General features: G+C 43.7%; 1 protein-coding gene across 1 annotated transcript; it reads left to right on the forward strand.

The window, feature by feature from the left end:
- Window positions 1-703: 703 nt before the first annotated feature.
- On the forward strand, window positions 704-16,385 carry znf408 (zinc finger protein 408). The gene is made up of 9 exons (XM_084373321.1): window positions 704-775; window positions 3,124-3,409; window positions 4,695-4,753; window positions 5,957-6,168; window positions 8,338-8,993; window positions 9,640-9,849; window positions 11,462-11,585; window positions 12,792-13,025; window positions 15,211-16,385. The coding sequence occupies exons 2-9, from the start codon at window positions 3,128-3,130 to the stop codon at window positions 15,861-15,863; spliced, it is 2,430 nt and encodes an 809-aa protein (XP_084229447.1). The 5' UTR covers window positions 704-775; window positions 3,124-3,127; the 3' UTR covers window positions 15,864-16,385.
- Window positions 16,386-21,944: the final 5,559 nt, after the last annotated feature.

Raw genomic sequence — 21,944 nt, forward strand, 5'->3', positions numbered from 1 at the left:
ACAATAACTGGCCAAAAAAGCACAGTTTTAATTCAAACAGTTTTTAATTTAAAACATTTTTAATTTACTAGGATTTAAATTATAGGAGGGCAGGTAAGTTTGCCAAACAAACGCAACTACTCAGGTGTGGTTGAAAACTGACCCACCAACATGTTCTGGGCAGGATGACTGACCAGCAAACACAATATTCAAATCACCCACTAATTAATCCCCCTGATGAATAAATCAAGTCCAAATGGGGCTTAAGACATGCTTACTTTTTCTTTCTGTGTCAGAACGGCACACAGTCTAACACTGGAACTACATTGAAGAAGAAAAAAACTAAAAACTACTAAGTCATCCATTACATAGTTCAACTGCTGTCTGCTTATGTGCCTATATTAGATTTTTCTTTAAATTATGTTTTGTTTCCCGTTTATTATAAATTTTGACCCATGTCCCTCAAAAAAGACTCAAAGAGTTCTCCTTTAACTTTGAAATTAAATAAAATACATTTACTTTACTTTTACATACACAATGTAAATAGATAAATATTCATATTAGTGACTGATAACAAACAAACAACTGAATGATATTTGTGGCATTTCACTATCTTCCCTGTGTGCGACTGTGGGGCGGAACCAATAATACATCCTAACTCTTTTTCCAGCCGGACCATAGACTACACGGACTTCCGTTGTTGCTTTTACTTGCTGGATTACGATGGCTTTCCCAGAGTTAATATCGGCATAATTACATTTAAAACAATCAATCTAAAACGCCGAGCACATCCGAAGTATGTACACAGTTATTATGATTATTAACACGATAAATAAAATATTTTACGACAGATTTTTGCCGACAGAAGCCACTCAGCTAACCGAAGCTAACGCTCCGTTAAAGTTGATAGCTGGGAAACATCGACACACACTGTTGCTGCTACTGCATTTAGCCAACACTTACAATATTTGTGACTAATCAATAAAAACCACAACACTCAGTGTCCATAACAGGACAGTCGTTTACTTTAAATCTACCTAAAGAGCTCACAGCTAACTGGCCAGTGTTGTGGTGATTGTTGTTGGCCAGAAATGCATTTGCCCTGCGTTAGCCTGAAGTCAGCCAGCCAGGGTGCAGCTGCTTAAAGGGATTTATTGATCATGTTTAATATAGTCGGAGGTCGAAATAGATCTAGAATAGTTTACTTCATCAGAATCTTTGTAACTTGACCTGAATATTGTGGGAAATTGCTATAAAAGCTAGTTAAAGCCTCAGTACAAGTTAAAAATATAGTGTATTTAATGTATTATTCAGTATGTTGTGTTCTGACCATTATCTCACAGGTTATTATCTAATCTGAGCATCATTGTCATAGAGAAATGAATCCCTTATGACTTGAGCCTGCTGAAACGTGTTTCTCTGTGATGTGTAGGTGCATTTACAATGAATGCACATGTCAGTTGATAAAATCATAATCTTGTTTTATTAGCGAGCATAAAAAGCATGTGTCTTGGCATAAGGTCCACAAAGGCAACGTGGAAAATAACAACAGCAGAATTAAAAAAAAGACTAAATAAAAGCTGCTGTAAGGGATATTTTCTTATTAAAATAAGTGTTAAATAGCTCTGTATTCCAGCAGTAATCACTGTTAAAGCGTTTGGTCAGTAACCCACGTCTCTCCTGCTCATGCAGTAAAAGAGAGAAGACATTTTCTGGTATCCCCGTCCACTTTATCCAATCAGGACACTGAACTCCAGAAAGAGGCGGTCCTGTCTGCTGATGGACACACAGAGAGCAGATCCTCCTGCTGATGATCGCTCTGGGTTCATGTGGTGACGTAGAGAGGAGGGAGGTGATCACTGACAGACAGGAAGTTAGTTTAAACGACGTCAGCGTTTACAGCAGCTTTAAGTCCAGAATCTATTTACAGACAGTTACGAATGTTTTGAAATGAAATATACACGTTTGAAGTGAGATGTGGAGTTTGTTACGGAGGTAGAAGAGAGACGTGTAACATTTATGAAACACACTGAGCTAATATTTCACTTCAGTAGCAGTGGAGTTAAAATCTGATGTACAATGCTACATCTATTGTTAGGATTAGATGAGGCATGTGCAACCAATAACCAACAGGAGACCTGCTTTCAGAGAGGAGCTGGTCCTCTGTCTCCTCATGGAAGTTTTTTATGAGGGCAGAAATTCAAAGAGTCCGTGTCCAGGTCGGAAATGATGATCTTGCCAGCAGGCTGCTTGGCCCTGCTGGAGTCCAGCTGATCAGTGGTTTGCAGCCAGTTGTCTTTTAGGCTGAGAGAATGATGCGCTGCAGCCTCTGAATTTCCTGCTGGTTTGCAGCACTGTGAAGGATGATGTGAGGATGAACTCAAAGACAGCGGTTTAGCCCTACATCAACACTGTCTGTGGCAGGTTGATGTCCCATTTAAGATCCTCGGCGATGGTGTTGCCAAGAAACTGAAATGAATCTGAAGCCGTGACTTTGTTGTTGGCTGGGTGTAGCTGACCAGGATGTTAGCAGTGCCACTTCCTGTCTGAATGCAGACTCATCCCCATCCTGAATCAGACCGATGACGGTCGTTTCATCTGAGCTTTCTGTCTGTGTAGACACTGGAGGATGAAGTGCAGGCCCAGGTTGGCTACATCGTCCACAGTCCTGTTAGCCCAGAATGCAAACTGCATGGGCTCCATCACCTGCGTGGCCACAGGGCCTGTGGTATGCATGGGGCAATATGAAACTTTCATGTCATATTATCATGTCGAACATCATTTTGCATCACAGAGACACACATCATTTTAAAGTGAATAACAATGAATCAAGGAATCTAAAATAGGTCATTGTAAATCCTAAGTTATCATCTCGCTCTTGTTTTATAGTTTGGAATCCGTAGTGTACCTAACAAAGTACGTCAGACTAGAAGAAAAAGCAAAACGCTCTGCAAATTAAATAGGACAGAAGATAAATTTAACACTGCAGATATAAAAATAGGTCAAAGTTTGTTTAAAGTAGCAGCATGATGTAAAATAAAAGGTGTGTTGTTGAGTCTTCTGGTAGTTGAATGTGCAGCCTGGTGGCTGAAGGTAACTTCATCTTCTTTCTGCCTGTAACCTGCTTTTTATTTTCCTGTACAGGTTGATGGACAGCCTCGATCCTTCCATCCCGGATGCACTCGCCTCATTTCTCTCCTCGTTGCTTCCCTGCGGCTTCGCCGTGGGGCCTTCGCGGCTCCGTGAGGGCAGACTGGGGCTGTGGTGGGTCGGCCGCTCGCTGGAGGCGGGATCCCTGCTGGGGAGGGAGGGGGACACCGAGTGGGCATCCAAGCGTCACACTGACCCAATGACTCGCAGCCGAGACGATGAACTCACGGCGAACTCTGAGTCCAAAACGGGCCAGACCAGCAGCACAGAGGCACAAAAGGTAAAGTGAATGCACATTTTAAATATAAAGCACGTTAAGATAGATACAGACAGAACCACTCTGAACTGTTTAAATATGATTTTTCTTTATTTCAACTGTAAATTTGAATATTTATATCATGGAATCAACTCAGTTTTGTTTTTATTCTACTTTATATTGAATATTGAACTTTTCAAAATGTGTTCGGTCATTTTGCAGTCCGACACCTCAAAGCAAGATGCCACTAAATCCTTCACACTGGACCTTTAATCCATGGAAACTGCCCAGAAAATACACTTTCTGTTGCCCTCTACATACATATATTACCCTCATATTACCTCAGTCAGTCACTTATTCATGTCTGAGTGTTTCCATTTTTGCCATTAACTTTAAAAGTCAAACACCACTTTGATCCACCAGGATGCAGCTGACACTCATTATATATGTGAGTGCACACACTTAGAAAATAATTGTGTTTAAATGCCATCTTATGTGACTGCATGTGATAGTGGAGGTTTTCTCTGCATGCTTAAACTTAATGGTTTTCTTTTTCATGAGTACCTGTAATTGTGCATCTTCAATGATACCGGTAGTCAAATTTTAGCCTCTGCAACCTGCAATTATCATACGTTTGCTTCTGAATCGCGGCTGCACCTGAACGAGCATAAAGTCATCGAAAATCAGTGCAAAACACAACGAGGAGCAACAAAAAGGCTGTCCAAGTGGAAAATAAGTTTTATAAGCATTTATCTGATTTCGTGCTCAGCTGAGGCCTCGATTCAACAGAAGTCGTGCGATATTCATATTACGATTCAAAAGGCAGCAGTCAAGCATCAATCCACCAGAGTTAAGTCCCATCCTGACTGACTGATACAAGGACATCTCATCTTTGTGAGATTATTCACCATGATTTTTTCATCAAGCGGCAGCAACTTATTTAGTTAGAAACCATTTTGTCGGATAAATTCTTCTCCGCTTAATTAAGTGCCGACCCTGTGGGCAGATAATGAATCAGCGCTCCTCGTTTCCACCAGCTCTCCACAGGAGAAACAGATCAAAAGATGTGCTGATGATAATCCACAGGGTGCCGCGATCAATAACATATCTACCTCTCTGTTCATTTTTATTTTGTAGTAAGTGGGACTGAGTCAGACATGGACATGTTAAAGGAGCAATTTGTATGATACGGCCAGAGTGTGAAGGAACAACAGTGTTGATGTCAGAGACGTCTGTGTTGCAGAGATGTTGACTGTATTTATTGGACATTTTTTAATTGTAATGTTAACTTCTGTGTTGTGTTTTGTAGGTCTCGATGGAGATAGCAGCAGATAAAGATGCTTCACTACAAAGCACCGTCTGGATCAAGTAAGTCAACACGTTTCCTTACACACATCCCAGGTTTATTGTCCCGGGTCTTCTCTGTCCAGCCAAAGATATAAACTAAGACCTAACAAGTGTAAGAGACAACAGACATGCTAGCAGCTCTGTGAGGTGACACCACAGCGGTGCTTTTATCTAAAATGCTCACAGCGACAATGCTAACATGCTGTATAGCAGATATACTGTTACAATAATGTTTAGTATCATGTTCACCCACACTTAATTTAGCACGTGAGCATCTGAGGCTGACAGGAAAGACATTAGCTCTGCAGTTATTGATTCACAAAGTAAAGCACTGGACCAAGCAACATTTTGGACCTGATGATGGCGCGAGGTGAAAAGTTAAAAGTTTAAAGTTCACCAAAGTTAGCAGGATTTATCTTCTAATAAAACATGAACACCTGAACAGAGTTTCATTGCAGTCAGTCGAAAAGTTGCTGAGATATTTCAGTCTGAGCCGAAGTCGCTGACGGAAGTTTTATGACTTAATTCAAGAAAATGCAGTCCTGAAACAATAACGATTCTGGGAGGAATAAATGAATAAAGATGTCATATGAAATATTAATGTTGTCTCACCATTCTGTCAACTACTTCATACATTACTGAGGAGCCTCCCTTCCTTCTCTCCCTCCATGTTCGAGGTTTTTACCACATTGAGTGTGTTGTGTTTTGTCAACACTGTCGTTTGTGTGTGTGCACTTTCTTGCACTGCTGGCTGTGTGTGTCGAGCCAACACTGCGTCCCGCTCCGGGCTCTGTGCTGTGCTGTGTCCTGATTAAAAACTGGCCTATTTTTCTCTCCAAGAGAGTGAAACTGGAAAAAATTGCACCGTCACTTGCTGCCACCGAGTCTCTCCGTGATGAGGGGACGGTCGCTGCCTTCATGGCAACTCCCCAAACAAACTGTTAGTCATCCTAATTATCATATAGCCCTTATTTTCACATCATATTTGACCTCATGTGCATTTTATGAACCTCGAAGGTCCTTTATGGTCTAAATCTCTGTGTTGCATTCACACACGCAAGGATGAAACCTGGCATCATTCTCCAGAGGCTGTCTTCCCCTCATGTCAGATGTCCCCTTCTGTGTAACACAAAAACTCTAAGCTGCATACTGAGTAGATAGCACATATTAGATTCAGTATAATATTGTTCCTGATGCATGCACTTGTGTTTATTTCCCCCCTAGATTTGCCTGCCAGGCGCAAAGCAGAGCCCAGCAGAACGTGGCAGTGCAGTGTGCCTGCGGAGAGGTGTGTGAGGGCGAGTGTGTGGACGTGTGTCTGCGTGTGTTTCAGGACATCCAGCCAGGAGCTGAGCTGCTGTTGTACCGAGACACTGTGGGGAAAAGTCCCTCGCCAGACAACCCCGACGCACAGGGCGACACCACTGGACGCACAGGTGAAGGCTACAGACAGACAGACAGACCTGTCTGGTTATAGATGGATCAGCCAAGAGATAACATTTAATGAAGGATTAATTAATTAATACTAGTTTTATACCCTGGAAGGACGAGGGACTGGGATCATTTTCCAGCTTCTGGTGTCAGAATCTGTCGTGCAGAAGACATAATGCATTTTCATCTCTAGAAGTTGCAGTTGAGTATTTATTTTATATCATCTGTTTAAGTAACTCGCCTCTCTGTGTGGCTGGTTTCCAGAACTTGACTGCAGGCATGATGGATTATTTTAAAATGGAAATCAACACTTTGCTTCCAGGCTGCAGTTATAAATGTTAGCATGTAAGAAACTACAAAGACGTCTCACTCCTTCGTAACTTCCATCATCAGCGTCTTTTAAAAACAAGTTTAACATATTCTAGGTGTAGTCTGCAGAGGTATATGATCTAGTAAAAAAGTAAAAAAACAAAAATTCTTACATACTGCACCTTTAAATCGTGTTACCCCATTAGCTTGAGTATTTAATACTAATGAAGATTAGAAATGTTGACAGTCTTCTGGTGATTACATTTTTCTCATACCAGTATTTTGTATTTATTTTGATATATTTGATAAGCAAGTGTTTGTAATTTGTAACACAATACTTTTTGATGATTACTGAGTTATGAATGAATTATAAATGATTTTGTATTGTTAATTAAGTCACTAATGAGGATGTATGAACCCTTCATCTAAATATAAAGTAAAGTGGGAGCAAACAGGCCCTGATTAATGTCATCAGACTGCGGTCGGTGCTGCTTCAGTCCACTTTATATTCATTCACAGTCTCCACCTGGAGGAGCCAGAGGGACATTAAACTCCAGCAGACTCAACAACAGTAATGACCCCTGAAAACCTCATTTACCAACCTGCTTGATAATTACAGTCTCAGTTATAGCTGAATGAAATGTATGTAAACACGAAGCTCTCACTGAAAAATCCCACAGCAGAATTATTTAGCATCCCTGACATCAGTTAGTTTCTGTGGAGAGCGTTGTGAGTGGAAACCTCTCGTCAGCTGAAAACTCTCCAACAGAAGATGAAAGCTGGAGATGAATAATTAGAGGACAGTCGTTTCTGACGAACACTAAACACACCAGTTAAATGGAAACAACAACCTAAAACCCAAAACCATTAAAGCTCATTTGTTTCATAGGAATAATTTGCTCTCCAGCTCGGCTAATCCTTTATTATTTCTGGTGGTGGAGCGTTTATGTGCGGTGATTGATGGCACATTAACGAGGACCTTCATGCAGAAAACACCCAGCAGTAGCAGACTGCGGCGGTGCTGGAGATATCTTATTAAACGGTTGCTCTTTTAGTGCGCTGAGTTAAACAGATTGAGCCAATAAATCATAATGCATCTCCAAAACAATTATGAATACTAAATGAAAGATAATAAGATAACTGTCAATTGATCCCTGCAGGAAAATTACGCTGTAATACATGTGAGAAATACAGTAATGAGAAGATCAAATAAAATATAAAATGAACAAAAAGAATAAAAGAAAACGTGGCAATTAAATCGAATATTAACACGCTGAAATCCTTCAAGAGCAGCAACAGCGAGCAGATGTGAAATCTGTAATAAACACAGCAAACATTAATATAAGTAGGTAGAAGGTGTTCATACAGAACATGTATAGATATAAATATGAGTGTGTATACATTTATCTGCTGTAATTACTGTGCTACAGAACTTCTGTCTCGCTTAAAATGCTTTCAGAAACGGTTTTAGCCGACCGTCCCAGCGTTGCAAAAACAAAGCACTGAGAATATCAAACTACAACATCCACGTCATTATCTGTTTAATCCACTGTGTCTTTACGTATCAGAAAGTTTGCAGTTATATTACATAACATTGAATGTAAATGTAAAATGATAAGTAGTATTTTTTATAAACCATTTAATTATTTAATCTAAAAAATAAAAAATAAAAAAAATAAAAAACTGCCCTTCACAAAGTCGTCTGATTGCATGTGTCGTCCAATCAAGAGTCTAAAACCCCAAAATATCCAGTGAACACAAATATAAAACAAGGAAAAGTATTAAATCCTGACATTTCGAGAGGGTGGATGCATCTTCTTTCAATCATCGAACCATTTCAGATTGTAATCTTCTTTGTTTGACAGATTGCACAAAAGAGACTGCGGCTACAAACACATCAATCAATGAAGAAAAGGAAGAGGAGACGATGGACAAACAGGAGACAACGCAGGAAGAAGAACAGCACAGGAAACCACGCAGATGCATCAGGAGGAGTCACACAACAACACACACGAGGAAGAGGAGAGCGGAGAAACTGCTGGACTGTCGCACCGACAGAACAACCGACACATCCGGTCATGACGACGCAGCAGCAGGTGGACACACGGACAGTGCAGGTGGCGTCCAAGCTGATTGCACGCCTCCTCCCGTCCGCTGCAGCTCCCGCCTGGCCGCTAAACCGCGACGAGTTCACCGTCTGAGCAGCCGGGCGAAGCAATCGCCCGCCAGGCCCGACCCGCCCGCACAGCCCGAGGGCCAGAGCTCCACCGAGGCCGCCGAGTCTGAAGCAGAGAAGGTCTCCGTGAAGACAACACAACCTGACGCTGAGGCTGCTGCAGCCGCTCACACCTGGAGTCCAGAGGTCAGAGAGAGGCGGTACAGATGTTCCAGCTGTGGTAAAAAGTTCTTCCAGATCGGACACTTAAAGAAACACCAGTTCAGCCACACGGAGGAGAAACCCTTCAGCTGCCAAGAGTGCGGGAAAAACTACACCTCTGCAGAGAGCTTCAGAGCCCATCAGGTGGATATGCTTTCTTTCTTTCCTTCCTTCTGTCCTTCTCTGGCAGGTAAGACTTGATTTAGCACAGCTGCTCTGTTGTCGTTAGCGGTGCTGACTCAGGCGTGTATGAGCTGACCAATCAGAGCAGACTGGGTATTCAGGAGGAGGGCCTTAAAGAGGCAGGAGCTAAAAACAGAGTGTTTCAGAAAGATGGGGGACACAGAGCTGCAGCAGTGAGCAGTATGAGAGAGAAGACAAACTACCACAAACATATCTCTTTCTGTATCGGCCAACATTAACGCCGATACCATCAGATCATATTAATGTCTTCCCTTTTCTTCGCACCTTCTTTGCTTCTCTCTGTATATTTTTTAAACAATGATTGAACAAAGAACATTTTCTGTTTATCAGAGTTGTTATCCTCTTTCCTCAGGAGTAAAAAAAAACCACAAATACTTGACAATAAAACGGCCACAGAAAAACAAGATACGTCACCGTCGGCTTTTTTTAAACAGAGGGTACAGGGAGCTTTTCCTTTACTGACTGCTCCGTTGTTGGCCACGAGCTTAGTCATCATGCAGAGTAGCAATTTACTCATCCCAGTGAATAGAAACAAAGGCAGTATGATAATGGATGTTATCTCAAATTATAATGGTGTGATTTCTAGATGAATCACCGCGGGGAGCGTCCCTTCTCCTGTCCTCACTGCGAGAAGACCTACGGCCTGAAGCGGGACTTGAAGGAGCACATGGTCCTGCACACCGGAGAGAAACCTTACGTCTGCGAGCACTGTGGCAAGGCATTCGCACGCCGCCCCTCCCTACGCATCCACCGCCTCCTTCACTGCAGCAGGATGATCTACTCACAGCCTCCGAGGGTAGGGAGCCGTTTTACTCTGCACCGTTAAAGGAACAGAAGAATTCAATTATTATCACCTCCCCCCATACTGATGGAAAGTCAGGTGAAGTTACTGGAGACTTGTTTTAAAATGTGAAAAACAACTGAAAGTAGAATGGCACTCAATAGATTGCATACCTCTGCCAACAGACAACAATGTGTAACTGCTTAACCATAATTTAAGCTCACCAGATCTACGATCTGCATCAGATTGTTCTCACTCGTAGATACCAGCCACCTAAAGACACCTGATGTTTTGATGTAGTTGAGAAATTAGCCAAGAACATCCTACCTCGCAATGTTCAAGAAAGTGAGAAAAGATTCCTGGATCTGCACCAAAAGTTAATGGGGTCTATTCTGGGCCGAGACTCATCCTCCACCAGGATATCATGAAGATCCATTCAGTAGTTTTTGTGTAATCCTGCTGACAAACCAACAGACCAAACATGGACATTGGTGAGTCTGGCGAGTTTTCGGATGATTGAATATTTACACCCTCGAGCACCTTTAGCTTAGCGACTACAGTGAAGATTTCAGCTAAAAAACGCTGCAAATAACGTCTTTTCAAATCAATTTGGCATCTCGTCTCCAGCTGCTTCAGCTGTTTATCAGAATGCTGCAACTCTGTTTTGCTGTAAAGCTCCAGAAATGTTTGTGGACTACGAGACTTCACCTGACTTTCCATCAGCATGTGGGTGAGGAGATGATGACTGGATTTCTCAGTTTGTGGAGCCCAGGAACACTCATGTACACAGTCCTACCAATGGTTTCACACTGTTCAGCCTCGTTCAGACCAAATCAGGCGTTGAGGTGAAAACGCCGGTCCTCCCATTCACTATGAGCGTGGTTGATGCGTTCGGGCTGCGGTGGTGAGGACCACAGAAAGGACTTGACCTCTTCACACTGCGCTGACCAACGACATAAGCTGGTGATCAGAGAAAATGTAAATATTTCTTACCACTATAATATTTATAAAGGAGTTTTCCATGCAGCAACGTCTGATTTGATCTGAACGCGGCTTCACACTGAGCCACAGATGGAGGTCACAGACCACGTTATGCTGCAATGTGCCAGATAAGAAGAAGATAAGAAGAGTGAATGCTGGTAAACAAAGCAGGAATTAAAATAGTTTGCTTTATAAATGTTTCATGAAGAATACATTACACTCAACACAGTTGTTAACGCTCGAGGATTCAAGTGTAGGTGACACTGAATGCAAAGTGCTTGTTCACTCGTGTGTTGACATTTTTAAATTACTGCTGTTCTTAATAAGGAGGACGGTGAGACGGTGGGCAGCTTCATTTATTCATTTTTCTCCTGAAATCCACAATCACCAGGGAGACATGGTCTTAAATTCCTGCTTCCTCTGTTCACCTTCCCCTCAGCTATTTCAGACAAACACAATTTTCTTAAAAATGTGCCGTCTCCGCATCGCTCAGCCCGTTTGAAAAATCTCTCACGTAACATCTTTAAATTTTCATGCAGGTCTTGTTTTTTCTCCCTGAACTGCAGTTTCTGAAGTTAAAGTATTTAAAAAGAGGGGGGGGGGGGGGAACAGACATGCTGCATTTGATTGTGTTGTTCTCTCTCAGGTGCAGTGTACAGTCTGCTCCAAGCTGCTGGCTAACTCGGGCTCTCTGAGGAACCACATGAAGCTCCACACGGGGGAGAAACCTCACATATGTCAGCACTGCGGAAAGTGCTTCAGTCAGAAAGGTAACGTCAGAGGCCCGGTTCTGATCCTGGAGCTGCAACAAGCTGTTTAACAGTCGGGTGTAAAAAATGCTGCACTGACCTCCTCACTGTGTGAGTGAACATGAGGCCTGTTGACACAGAGAGCACGCCTCCTTTTATTGACGCTGAACGATACAACATGATGCTGCTCCAGTGTGTGATCTCAGATAGCATGCTGGTGTTCTGCAAACTAAAGAGGCGTCAAACATCACAGCCTCTCCTGTCCTGCTGCCACCACGGCTCACTCTTTGAACACAGATGGAGCGATGAAAACAAAAAAAGATGCATGAATAATTCAACCAGTAGAAACATTTCGGTGTTCATTTTGAGTCACTGGGTCACATGACGCACAGCAAGAAGGTCCTGGGTTCGAGACCTGGTTGAGACCTTTCTGGCCAGCAGTTAATGACACATTAGTCTAACTTTAGTCCAGAGTTTCACAGGGTAGGGGCCCCCAAACAGCTTTTTGCATCAGGCCCCCCTCCAAAAGTTAGACACGGCACTGGTCATCTGCATCTGGATTTTTCATGTTTTTCAGGGTCAGGTTTTTCCTTTATTTTACTCTGTCTGCAGCACAAAGACTAAAAGCAGGAGTAATAGCTGAGTAACAAACACGCACCCTCCGGAGGACGTCCTGTTTCCATGCTGCGTCTTGTCAGCAAACACAAGCACAAACACACAACATGTAAATATGACACCTCTGGAGTTGTTAAAATGAAAGAGGACACCGTTGACAGAGCGAGGCTAGCTGATTCCTCTCATTGAGCTAATGACGTCTCCGAGCCGCCTCGCTACCGAACACACGAACGTGGAATTAATATTGATCCTCTCTTCTGACCTTCAGTAACAAAGTAAACATATTTCCCAAAATGTCAGCGTGTTCCTTTAACTGTGAAAGACAGAAGCCATATTGTTGTTGTGATCACACTGATGAGTTAACTTGAGTATTTTCAACAAGACAATTGCACGGCTATTTCTGTAACACTCAGAGGACGTCGAACGTCTCCCGCTGTGATCAATTCCTACAATCTACGCTTTCATTTGTCAAAGTGACAGCATCAATTTTGTAACAGAACCTCATTTTCACACATTATTGGACAAATGCATATTCACGCTGCGACGACTGCCTCCCCCACCGACAAGTCAAACCTCCGACTGTCTCTGTCTCTCGTCCTGTCTGTCTCTCAGGGAACCTCGAGTGCCATCTGAGGATTCACAACGGAGAGAAGCCGTATCCCTGCGCCGAGTGCGACCAGACTTTCTCCCAGAAACCAGAACTGCGTCGGCACATGTTTTCCCACACAGGAGGAGGTTTCCTCTGCAGCTTCTGTGGAAAATCGTTGAGGGACCCGCACAGCCTGAAGTCCCACGAGAGACTGCACACTGGCGAGAGGCCCCATCGCTGCCCCGTCTGTGGAAAAGGTCAGAGGAAGAAATTGAAATTTTAAATTGTGGGAAAAAAACATCAAAGCAGGATACAGGCTGGGGATAAGTCCCCTAATCTCTCCAAGATAACTAATAATACTGTGACGGATCTGTGCCCCCATTTTCTATCCATGTGGGATGCCCGGCTCCCTCCGCTCCGCGCTCCTTATCAGTGGCAGCGAACCACAGCGTCTTTATCATATGACAACGTCAGAAAGTTTAACATTTCTTCAAAAAGTTGCTTCAAACATTAATTTTCTTTTGGGCCAATCAGCAAGCTTAACAATCTGTAAACACTCATTTCAAGGCGAGTTCATGCACATCTGACAAATGTTCACTCTTTCAGCTCCATTTTGCAACTCCTGATTTTCTTTTTATTCAATGGCCCGCATAATTAGGAAGTAAACCCTGAAGCTAGAAAACTTTTTGACATACGCAGACCTGCCAACCCTGAAGGAAGTGTTCGAGTACCATCTTATGCCGAGAATGTTTTCAGTTCATGTTTGTGTGCGTTTGTGCTGTGATTGTGTGCGTTCGTGCTGTGATTGTGTGCGGTGGGTTGAGAGACTGAGGACAGAACAGATTGAAATGTGGCTTCTCTGCATGTTTACGTGTTTGTGCTCGTCGAACAGCTGTATCGATAAGAAACTGGCTTTTTGCTCGAGAAGGTTTTGTTGCACTTTGTAGTAAAAGGCGGCTCCTCTCGACACAGTCGGCGCTGGGAGAGCAGAGGAGTGTGCGTCAGGAACAACAGCCCACATTAAAGATTAAAAAGCCGACGACGTCAGAGCTTTTTAATACTAACGTCAAAGTCTTTAACAATTTAGCCATGATTTAGCCCCAGGGCCCATTTCATACTGTGTTTTTGTTGCCCATTCTTCTGCCAGGCGGCTGGAGAGAGGAGGGGGAACGAGAGGGATGACGTCAATGTCAAGAGAGTTGCAGTCGGCTTGTGGCTCCGAGCGAGTCTTTTGAAAAGACGTTGGCAATCATCCCCATTTGCAAGTATTTGTTCTGTAGCCGGGTGATCGATCAAGCTCTTGGTCGTCTTTTTTGGTTGTCGGCAGGCCACAAAGGCTGCTGCCTCCTGCTGTCACCAGGTTTTTGCGTACTCTAGAGTGACAAAACGTACCAGCGTGCCTGCTACACAAAATACGTACAGGTTGGCAGGTTTGTGCTCTGTATCATTATGCTTATGCTAATAGCAGCTAATGTTACCTGGAGCAGCTAGCCTCAAGTAGAGGTGCAGAGCAGCTACAGACGTCTGAGAAACTCCCTCTTCGACTTTATACAACTTTTTCTTCCACGTTTCGGTACTTAGACCTTCGTCAGGTTATCTCAAGATAAAGAGAGGAAATACAGAGAATAGAGAAAAAAAATTGAGAAAATTAAAAATGTTTTAACTCATAATTTATCATTAGCTATGCATGTATTAAAATATCAGCATGTTTGACATTAAACTAGGAGATAAATCATGTTTTGCTCTTTACAGAGTGCTCCCATGGCTGAAGTTTGTTTCTGTCATTGTGTCGCAGAATAAGTGGAGTGAAACAACAAACTGCAGCTGAGTGAAAAAGCCAGTCAGCCGGAGGAAAGTACACGCAGGCCAATTCCCTTTTCCAAGCAGACGTATTTGTCTCACTCGGTGCGCTGCAGATGTTCGGTCCTGCATACAAGCACAAACTGCTGATTACAAGCTTGTCCACATTTACTTTTTATGACGTGGTAGAAAACTTTTGTACCGAGTTTAGTTGTTGCATTATTGATGAAGTCAAACTTTTCATAGACCAAAGACGTGTCGTTTTATCCCTCATGGCTGACTTACAGGCACACACGTCGTGTTTCTCTTTTATTATTCCTGTGAATTGTGTCTACAAGAGCAAGTATTGATATTTTTGGACTCCATTCAGTTATATTGCAATATTCATGAACTGAGGCGGTTTATAATGGATTTGCATGTAACAACTGTAACACTGTTTTGCTGTGAAGGTCCAGAAATGTTTTGTGGACCACGAAACTTCACCTGACTTTCCATCAGCGTGGAGGCAGGAGATGATGAGTGAATTCATTTTTGGGTGAACTGCTCCGTTAACTGCTTATTGATGGCAGAAAATAGAGAATAATGTTTTATGAACAGTTGATTTATTGAGGTTCAGGTAATGATTTTCATTTTTTCCCTCAGGCTACACCTTGGCGACCAAGCTGAGGAGACACATAAAGTCCTCTCACATGATGGAGAAGCCGTACAGCTGCCACTGCGGCGCCGCCTACACCGTGAGACAAAGTCTGCTGAGGCACCAAGCTCAGCACAGGACTGAGGGAGGAGCTCAAGAGGACGAGAAGACGGTGGAGTCGGAGGGAGGACATGGAGGAGAGACGAACAGCAGCAAGGAAGAAGTCGTGCAGGAGTTCGGCTCCGGTCACACGAAGCCGATCAGAGGCCGACCCAAGAAGATCTCGCACCCTCAAGGAGAAGGAGAGAAGGAGGCGGGTCAAGTGAGGCAGAGGAGGGGACGAGGAAAAGGGGAGGAAAAGAGGGCGAGGCAAGAAGGGAGAGGAGGAGACAGGGAGACTCCAGGTGACATCCAGCACGCCGTCGTCTATGTCCACGCAGACGACCTGTCCTCACCGAGCTCCGCCCCTCTGCTCCTCGCCTCGGAGAGCTCGCTGCAGGCAGGGACGGGGCAGGAGCTGGTGGAGGTGGTGATATCAGAGGGCGCAGAGCAGTGCATTGTGGTCCACGGGGAGCAGACGGTAGGAGAGCTGCTGATCCTACAGGAGGAGGGGAACGGACTCTGCTCGGTGGCTCAGACTGTGGAGATAAACACAGTGTAGGTCTCTGGTGGAAGAAGATATCATCGATTCATTCTCTTCAGTACATCTCGTTGACTCAATGACGTGTTTCTGTTGAACCCGCCTTCCCTTCAACCTGCCTCGTCTACACTTCCCTCAGTTTATTATCATCTGCAGATCCCTGATTGCCTTTCGAACAACCTCTGCAGAGCAGACGGAGCTCATTAGGTGTAATTAGCTGCTGGAGGGGAGAACAATACGAACAGCAACTGTAACGTTTCCCAGCCGACGACCAGAGAAGTAAAAGTGCAATCATTTGCAAACATGAACCGTTTTCATGAAGTGTTCCTGAGGCCAGGTAGTAAAAATCCTTTATACAATCATGTGTCTCACAAGGTGGAGAACGACTCGACGATGTTCCCTTCAAACCCAATCATGATCCCATCACCTGTTCAATGAGCCCGTTTACCTGTGAAACGTTCCCAACCACAACTTTCACATCTGTCGTTGCTCCCGTCACAACTTATTTGAATCAGAATCAGCATATGTTTCCAGAAATGAATAAAGTTGAAGTAAATATATTGTGACTGTTTTCCAATATTGTTTACGCTTCACACAGCGTCTCAACTATTTTTGAATCCAGTTTTTTTTCCTCGAGCGTCTTCGGGGTTGGATTTTCTTTCGTTGTGATTGCTGAACATCATTTCTCTGTTTCCCAACAGCTGACATTTATTTACTGTTGATGCTGAAGATAAAACAAACGCTTAAGTTGTCAGTGTCCATTGAAGTTGTACTAGAAATATCTCAATACGACGGGATGTTTTTCTGCGCTTAGCCAGATATTTACTGGAGTTAAACAAAAATAAAACAGCACAATACATCCAGAGGAAGGCAGCGTAGTGTTAGTGTGTCTCTGTAGTCTCTAACCTCCTCTGCTGTTTGCTGTCGGGCAGCTTGTCTGCAGGTATCAGAGCTGTTTTCCTGCTTCTTTGCTCAAAAGATCTTCCTGCTGCTGCTGCGACCGAAATAATCACAATAATGAAACAAAACAGTATAAATGTATAAAAATGACTAGACGTTTGTTTTATATTGCAGTTTTGCAGAGTCGTGTGGTCACATTATACCAAATGTCTCCAACAATGTTCAAACCAGAGACATCCACAGGTGATGGTGCGTTTCATTTGGTCGTCTGTCGCTACAACTAAACACAACTTGACTTAAATTTAACGTTATCTCGTCCTTGAGTCACATCAGATAGATTTTCTTGAGCATTGCGCAACTTCAGAACATCATTAAACTACTTCCCTTTGTTTTTATTGTTTTCATTACGTGACCCCTAGTGGCAGAATTAAATACTGTAAGTTCAATATGAAAATACAGTATAAATGATCGCAGCTTTATGTCGGTGATCTTTAAAAACTCGGTTCCTCTGTTGGGAGCGAGAAAACAAAAGGTGCTCTGTGGAGGCCGTGATGATCGAGACACAACTACATTTCAGAAATCGCAACATTTTACAATTGTCTTCCGAAATGTTGTGTTTTGTTAAATGTGATTGCCTTTTGACCCTCAGGGCCACCGTAGTGCCTGCTATGATTGCTTTTCTTTCACCAGCAGGTTTGTTGCAGCTTCTCAAACACCTGTTGAACAAGCAGAATGTACATTTACATGAACATGATGTGAACTCCTGGTCCAGTCTTCATCCACAGCTGTCATATTTCACAGAGCTCACGGTGAATTATCATGAAGAAGATAAAAAACGAACCTGAGCTAACTGTGTGAAGCTGCGTGGCCTCACTAACCTCATGTCTCTGAATCCCTCACATTCACCTGAACTGTCTGAAAGGAACCAACAAGCAGTATTGATAAAATCCTCCATACACGACTCATTCAATTTCTGCTGCGTAAAATTGGCTTATTGAAAGGTGAGGCAGATTTTAGGGGGCGCTGAGCCGGAGACCTTTGTTTAATGTCATCACCTCCCCTCTCACTTCCTGTTGTCTCCCTTTGCTCTAAAAAAAGGCATGAAATACCTTCAAGTGTATGTTTTGGTACCAGCAGAGGAACCTGCTCCTTTGTTTTAAAGTGGGTTATGTGCTCTGCCAGCGGATGGAGACATGAAACACTGCAGAAGTGTTGAGGGAGCAGATTTCTGGAGGCAGCACACTGAGACACAGAAAAACTTCACCGTCAGACAGTTTCTCGGCTGTTTGTCTCTGCTGACGTAAGTTAGAGCGAGTCGATGGCGAGGCTTAGTCATGTTGTTAAAAAAAGAGAAAGCCACTGGAGAGCCACGGGATGATGCGATAGAAATCAGCATCTGTAAAAAAGCCCTCCATACAAGCAGATTTCAAAAGATGCGACACAGCTGACGCACACCCAGAAGAGATAATTCACAGACTCAAGAAAAATAAATCAATTCATTTTATTTTGCTCAGTGGAGGAGGAATCCAGCGTCAGATACAGACTGACGAGTGCCTCTCTCAGCCCGAGCAGAGCGCCCTCAAAGGATATTTGTGGTTTCCTTTTTCTGTCCTCCATTCAAAGTCTGAAGAGCAGAGTAATTAGAAAAGTCTGGCAAAACGCTGCATTTGTATTGGAAAGTTTACTTTGGGAGATTGTATGAATCCAACATTAATAAGTTCACAGACTTCAGAGCTTTTGAGTCGTCACAAATAAATTCTCCACGTTTCTGACGGCCTTTTGTTGGACTGTCGGAGCTGAATATGTTTTTTTGTGCCTCCACCAATTTCCATTTCTTTTGACATGTGGTTGTTGAAAATCAAGAGAAGATGTTCTGCTGTCGGACTCCATTGGACCGGCTGTACGTACACAGGCCCTCCCTTATACCTTTGTACAGACTGTGGGTCAGCAACCTGCAGCTGTTCTGCTCCTCTGCAGTGTTTTTCTGTGGCTTTAATAAAAAATTACATTTTTCCATCATCGTTGTTGTCGGCCTGGAGAGATTCTCACAGTCTCTGGTGGTACCACTGTGCAGCCTGCAGGCTGTACACACAGAGTAGTGTCTGTGTCGGTGGGCTTTTACTTTGTCAACGAACTGAACGACCCTCAGCTCGTACCGTTGTGTTTTATGCTCCGGCCTCAGGGCTGGTTTCTATACGCGGCTGAGGACAAAATGAAATTTTACCTCACACTGAAATGAACTTTAGTCAAAATTCAATTGAAACTAGCTGATGTTTTTTTGTACTTTTACTGTTTTATTGTCCATGTCAATGAAGTGAGGTCCATTTTAAAGGCACACACTGGTTCTGGAGCAGCTAAAATGAACCCAAATGCAGGAAGACGGCGGGCAGGAAGATCACTGGCTGAGGCTTTATCTAGAACGGCAACACAAGGAAACAGGGAAACACCACAGATGACTCGACAAAGACTGAAGTGAAGAGTGGAGGAAACAAGAAGCTGATAAGAGGAAAAACACGCAGCCTGAATCCAGATTTCCACCCTCGGGTCTTGCGGATCGAGCCCCCGCGGGCTTCAGTCGTACGTACCGTGACGTGTTCACTGTCATCAGGTCAAGTCTGAGTGCGTGAGACTGCAGACAGATATAAGCCACTGATGGACAGCTCCACAGACTGCAGTAATAAAATGCATTTTCATTACGTCTACTGTCTAAACTTCTCATGTCCACGTTGCAATGAATTGTGGGTAATTAATCCAGTGACGTCTGCAGCCCAAGTGGACTCTCTGGAAGTCTCTGGAGAGCTCTTGTGGACCGGATGAAATGTTTGGACAGCCCTCAGGACTCTCCATGTCCATGAGGTGTGACATGGTGAAGCAGACAGAACCAGAGCTGGTCTGCAGCCAGCTTAAATACAGGTGTGCCATATTTCCCCTGACGAGCCTGACGAGTTTGTGTTTTATTGGTTATAGCAGTAAACAGTTTTCTTTATTGTAGGCTTTTATAAATGCATCAAACATGTTAGAAATGTAATGGAGCTAATTTATAAAATATCATATATTAAATCCACACAACACCTGCGTAATGAACTGGAACACCGACATCAGTGTTTGATGCTTGTGTGTCTGCAGGTTCAACTTCTGGTGGAAACACTGAGCAGAGGAGCGACAGCTGTTAGAGCAGCAGCACGTTAGAAGTCGTCCGTCTGCTTCAAACCACGTGTTTGTCAGATGGTCGAGTAACCTCCTCCCCTCCTCCTCCTAAAAGCCTGCTAACTCCTCTCCAGAAGAAGCCTCGTGGATGAGAGGAGAAACGTCTTCAAGAAACTGAAACAAGTCCAGAGCGAGCCTCCTTCTTTCCCTCGTCTGAACATCCCTGTTACTTTCTGAAACTAACAATCCAGCGAGCAGCTTCACTTCCTGCAGCGACCGGCCAGGTGTGCTCAGGTGAGAGAGTGTGAGGTGTCTGAAATCCTCTCAGACTCTCTTCTTCTTTCATTCTCCACACAACTACTTCTACAAAGTGTTTGCAGTTATCCCCGTTTAAACCATTAGGACGTCTCTCCTCTCTGACTGCAGTGTCATTAAAACTCGGTTGCTAAGCAAAGCAAAGCTTTTAGGGAATCCACATCCATACAGTCAACTCACACTCAGACTGTGAAGCTTAATTTTGATCCAAATACAGATGTTATATGTGAAAAGGCAAATCAATGGCTGTTCTGTTAAAGAAAGTGAGTAATCCTGTCTGTTCTTTCTTTCTCTATAATTCGCTGGTTTGGCAGTCTTAGTCTTAAAAGTTGTGAAACTGTGCCACAGATTACTGTTGTTACCCTTCATGATCTGCAGCACTGTGATGTGAGGGCCATTTCAGAGGCACACACTATTGTTTTGGACCCTTTCAGGTGTTGTTATCAGGGCAGAGAGTCCCCAAAGGCAGCGCTTGTCCTGCTGGAGCAGATAAGATGGACCCAAATGCAGCAGACGGCTGGCAGGAAGATCACCGGATGAGGTTTTATTTAGAACAAGATCAGGCCTACACAACAGACGACTCGACAAAGACCGGACTTACTAACGAGGGGATGAGGTGCAGGTGGAGAAACACAGGTGAGGGGAGGAAACAAGAGAACGGGGGAGAAGCTGATACGCTTGGAAAAACACTGGGAACCTGAAAAACAAGGAAGGATCGTTACGTATCTTCCACCGCTGACACACACGTCCATCTTCTTCTGCTTCTGTTGAGTTTCATGGAAGTTGACGACATTAGGTTTGTGTTACGGCTGTTTGCTGGACTCTCCCGTTCCACATCTAGTCCAGCATTACTATGGTGTGTGTGAGAGAAGAAAATGTTTGAGAACGTAGCTGCAAGTGTGAGTAGTAAAAAAAAAAAAAGAAGCACTCCTGGTGCCTGAGAGGTTATCCCAGTAATTGTGTGAAGGAGGTTTTAAAAATCTAATGTTGTTTACACCCACAGGACTGCAGCTGCTCTCAGCTGCTGCTGCTCACGCTGCTGCTCTGTGAAACATCTCCGGATCATTCGGAGCATTTCTTCTGACCTGAAGAAGTTTGTGAAGAAGAAAAAGTGGCACATAAAGACGACCTGAGCTTCCTCCTCCTTGTAGTTGATATTCTATCACTGCTCCTCTGTAATAGTTGATATTCAAAGGCCGTGTTCCTTCAAATGTTTTAATTAGCTTCGCTCCCTTGACGAGACTTAATTTTCCCAGTCTGGCGTTGGGACTTAAAAAAAAAGGATTTAAAACCTGTTTTGTGAGATATCGAACATTTTAAAAGTCGATAGCCTCATAGAAATTGCGTTGGCCTGCAGGTTTCTCTCTCTTTGTGTTTATCTCCTCTCTGTACTATCTGCATTTCTCTCTCTCTCTCTGTTAACCTGTCTCCCTGCCTCGCTCGCTCTTGTTCTCAGATATGACTCACTGAGGGTCCACAGACGTCACCCCTCTCCTCACTCTCCAGGCTATTAACTGAAAGAAGAGAAACTGGAGAGTGTAGGAGAGTGGGGTTTTTTTCAGGCAGGTTCTGAGCTCCATTTTTAAGTAGTTGCTGCAGAGCTGTCAAACAGGATTCGGGCTGTTTTCCAAAACCTCTGCTGCAGCAGCAGCTCGGTGATACTTCAAGAGTGATTTAGCGGTGCGGCGGCGACGGGCTTCCCGCTGTAATGCATCACCACAGTTTCCTGATTTGAGACAT

Source organism: Pagrus pagrus (genome assembly GCF_965226575.1).
Source record: "Pagrus pagrus genome assembly, chromosome: 1".
Lineage (NCBI taxonomy): Eukaryota > Metazoa > Chordata > Actinopteri > Spariformes > Sparidae > Pagrus > Pagrus pagrus.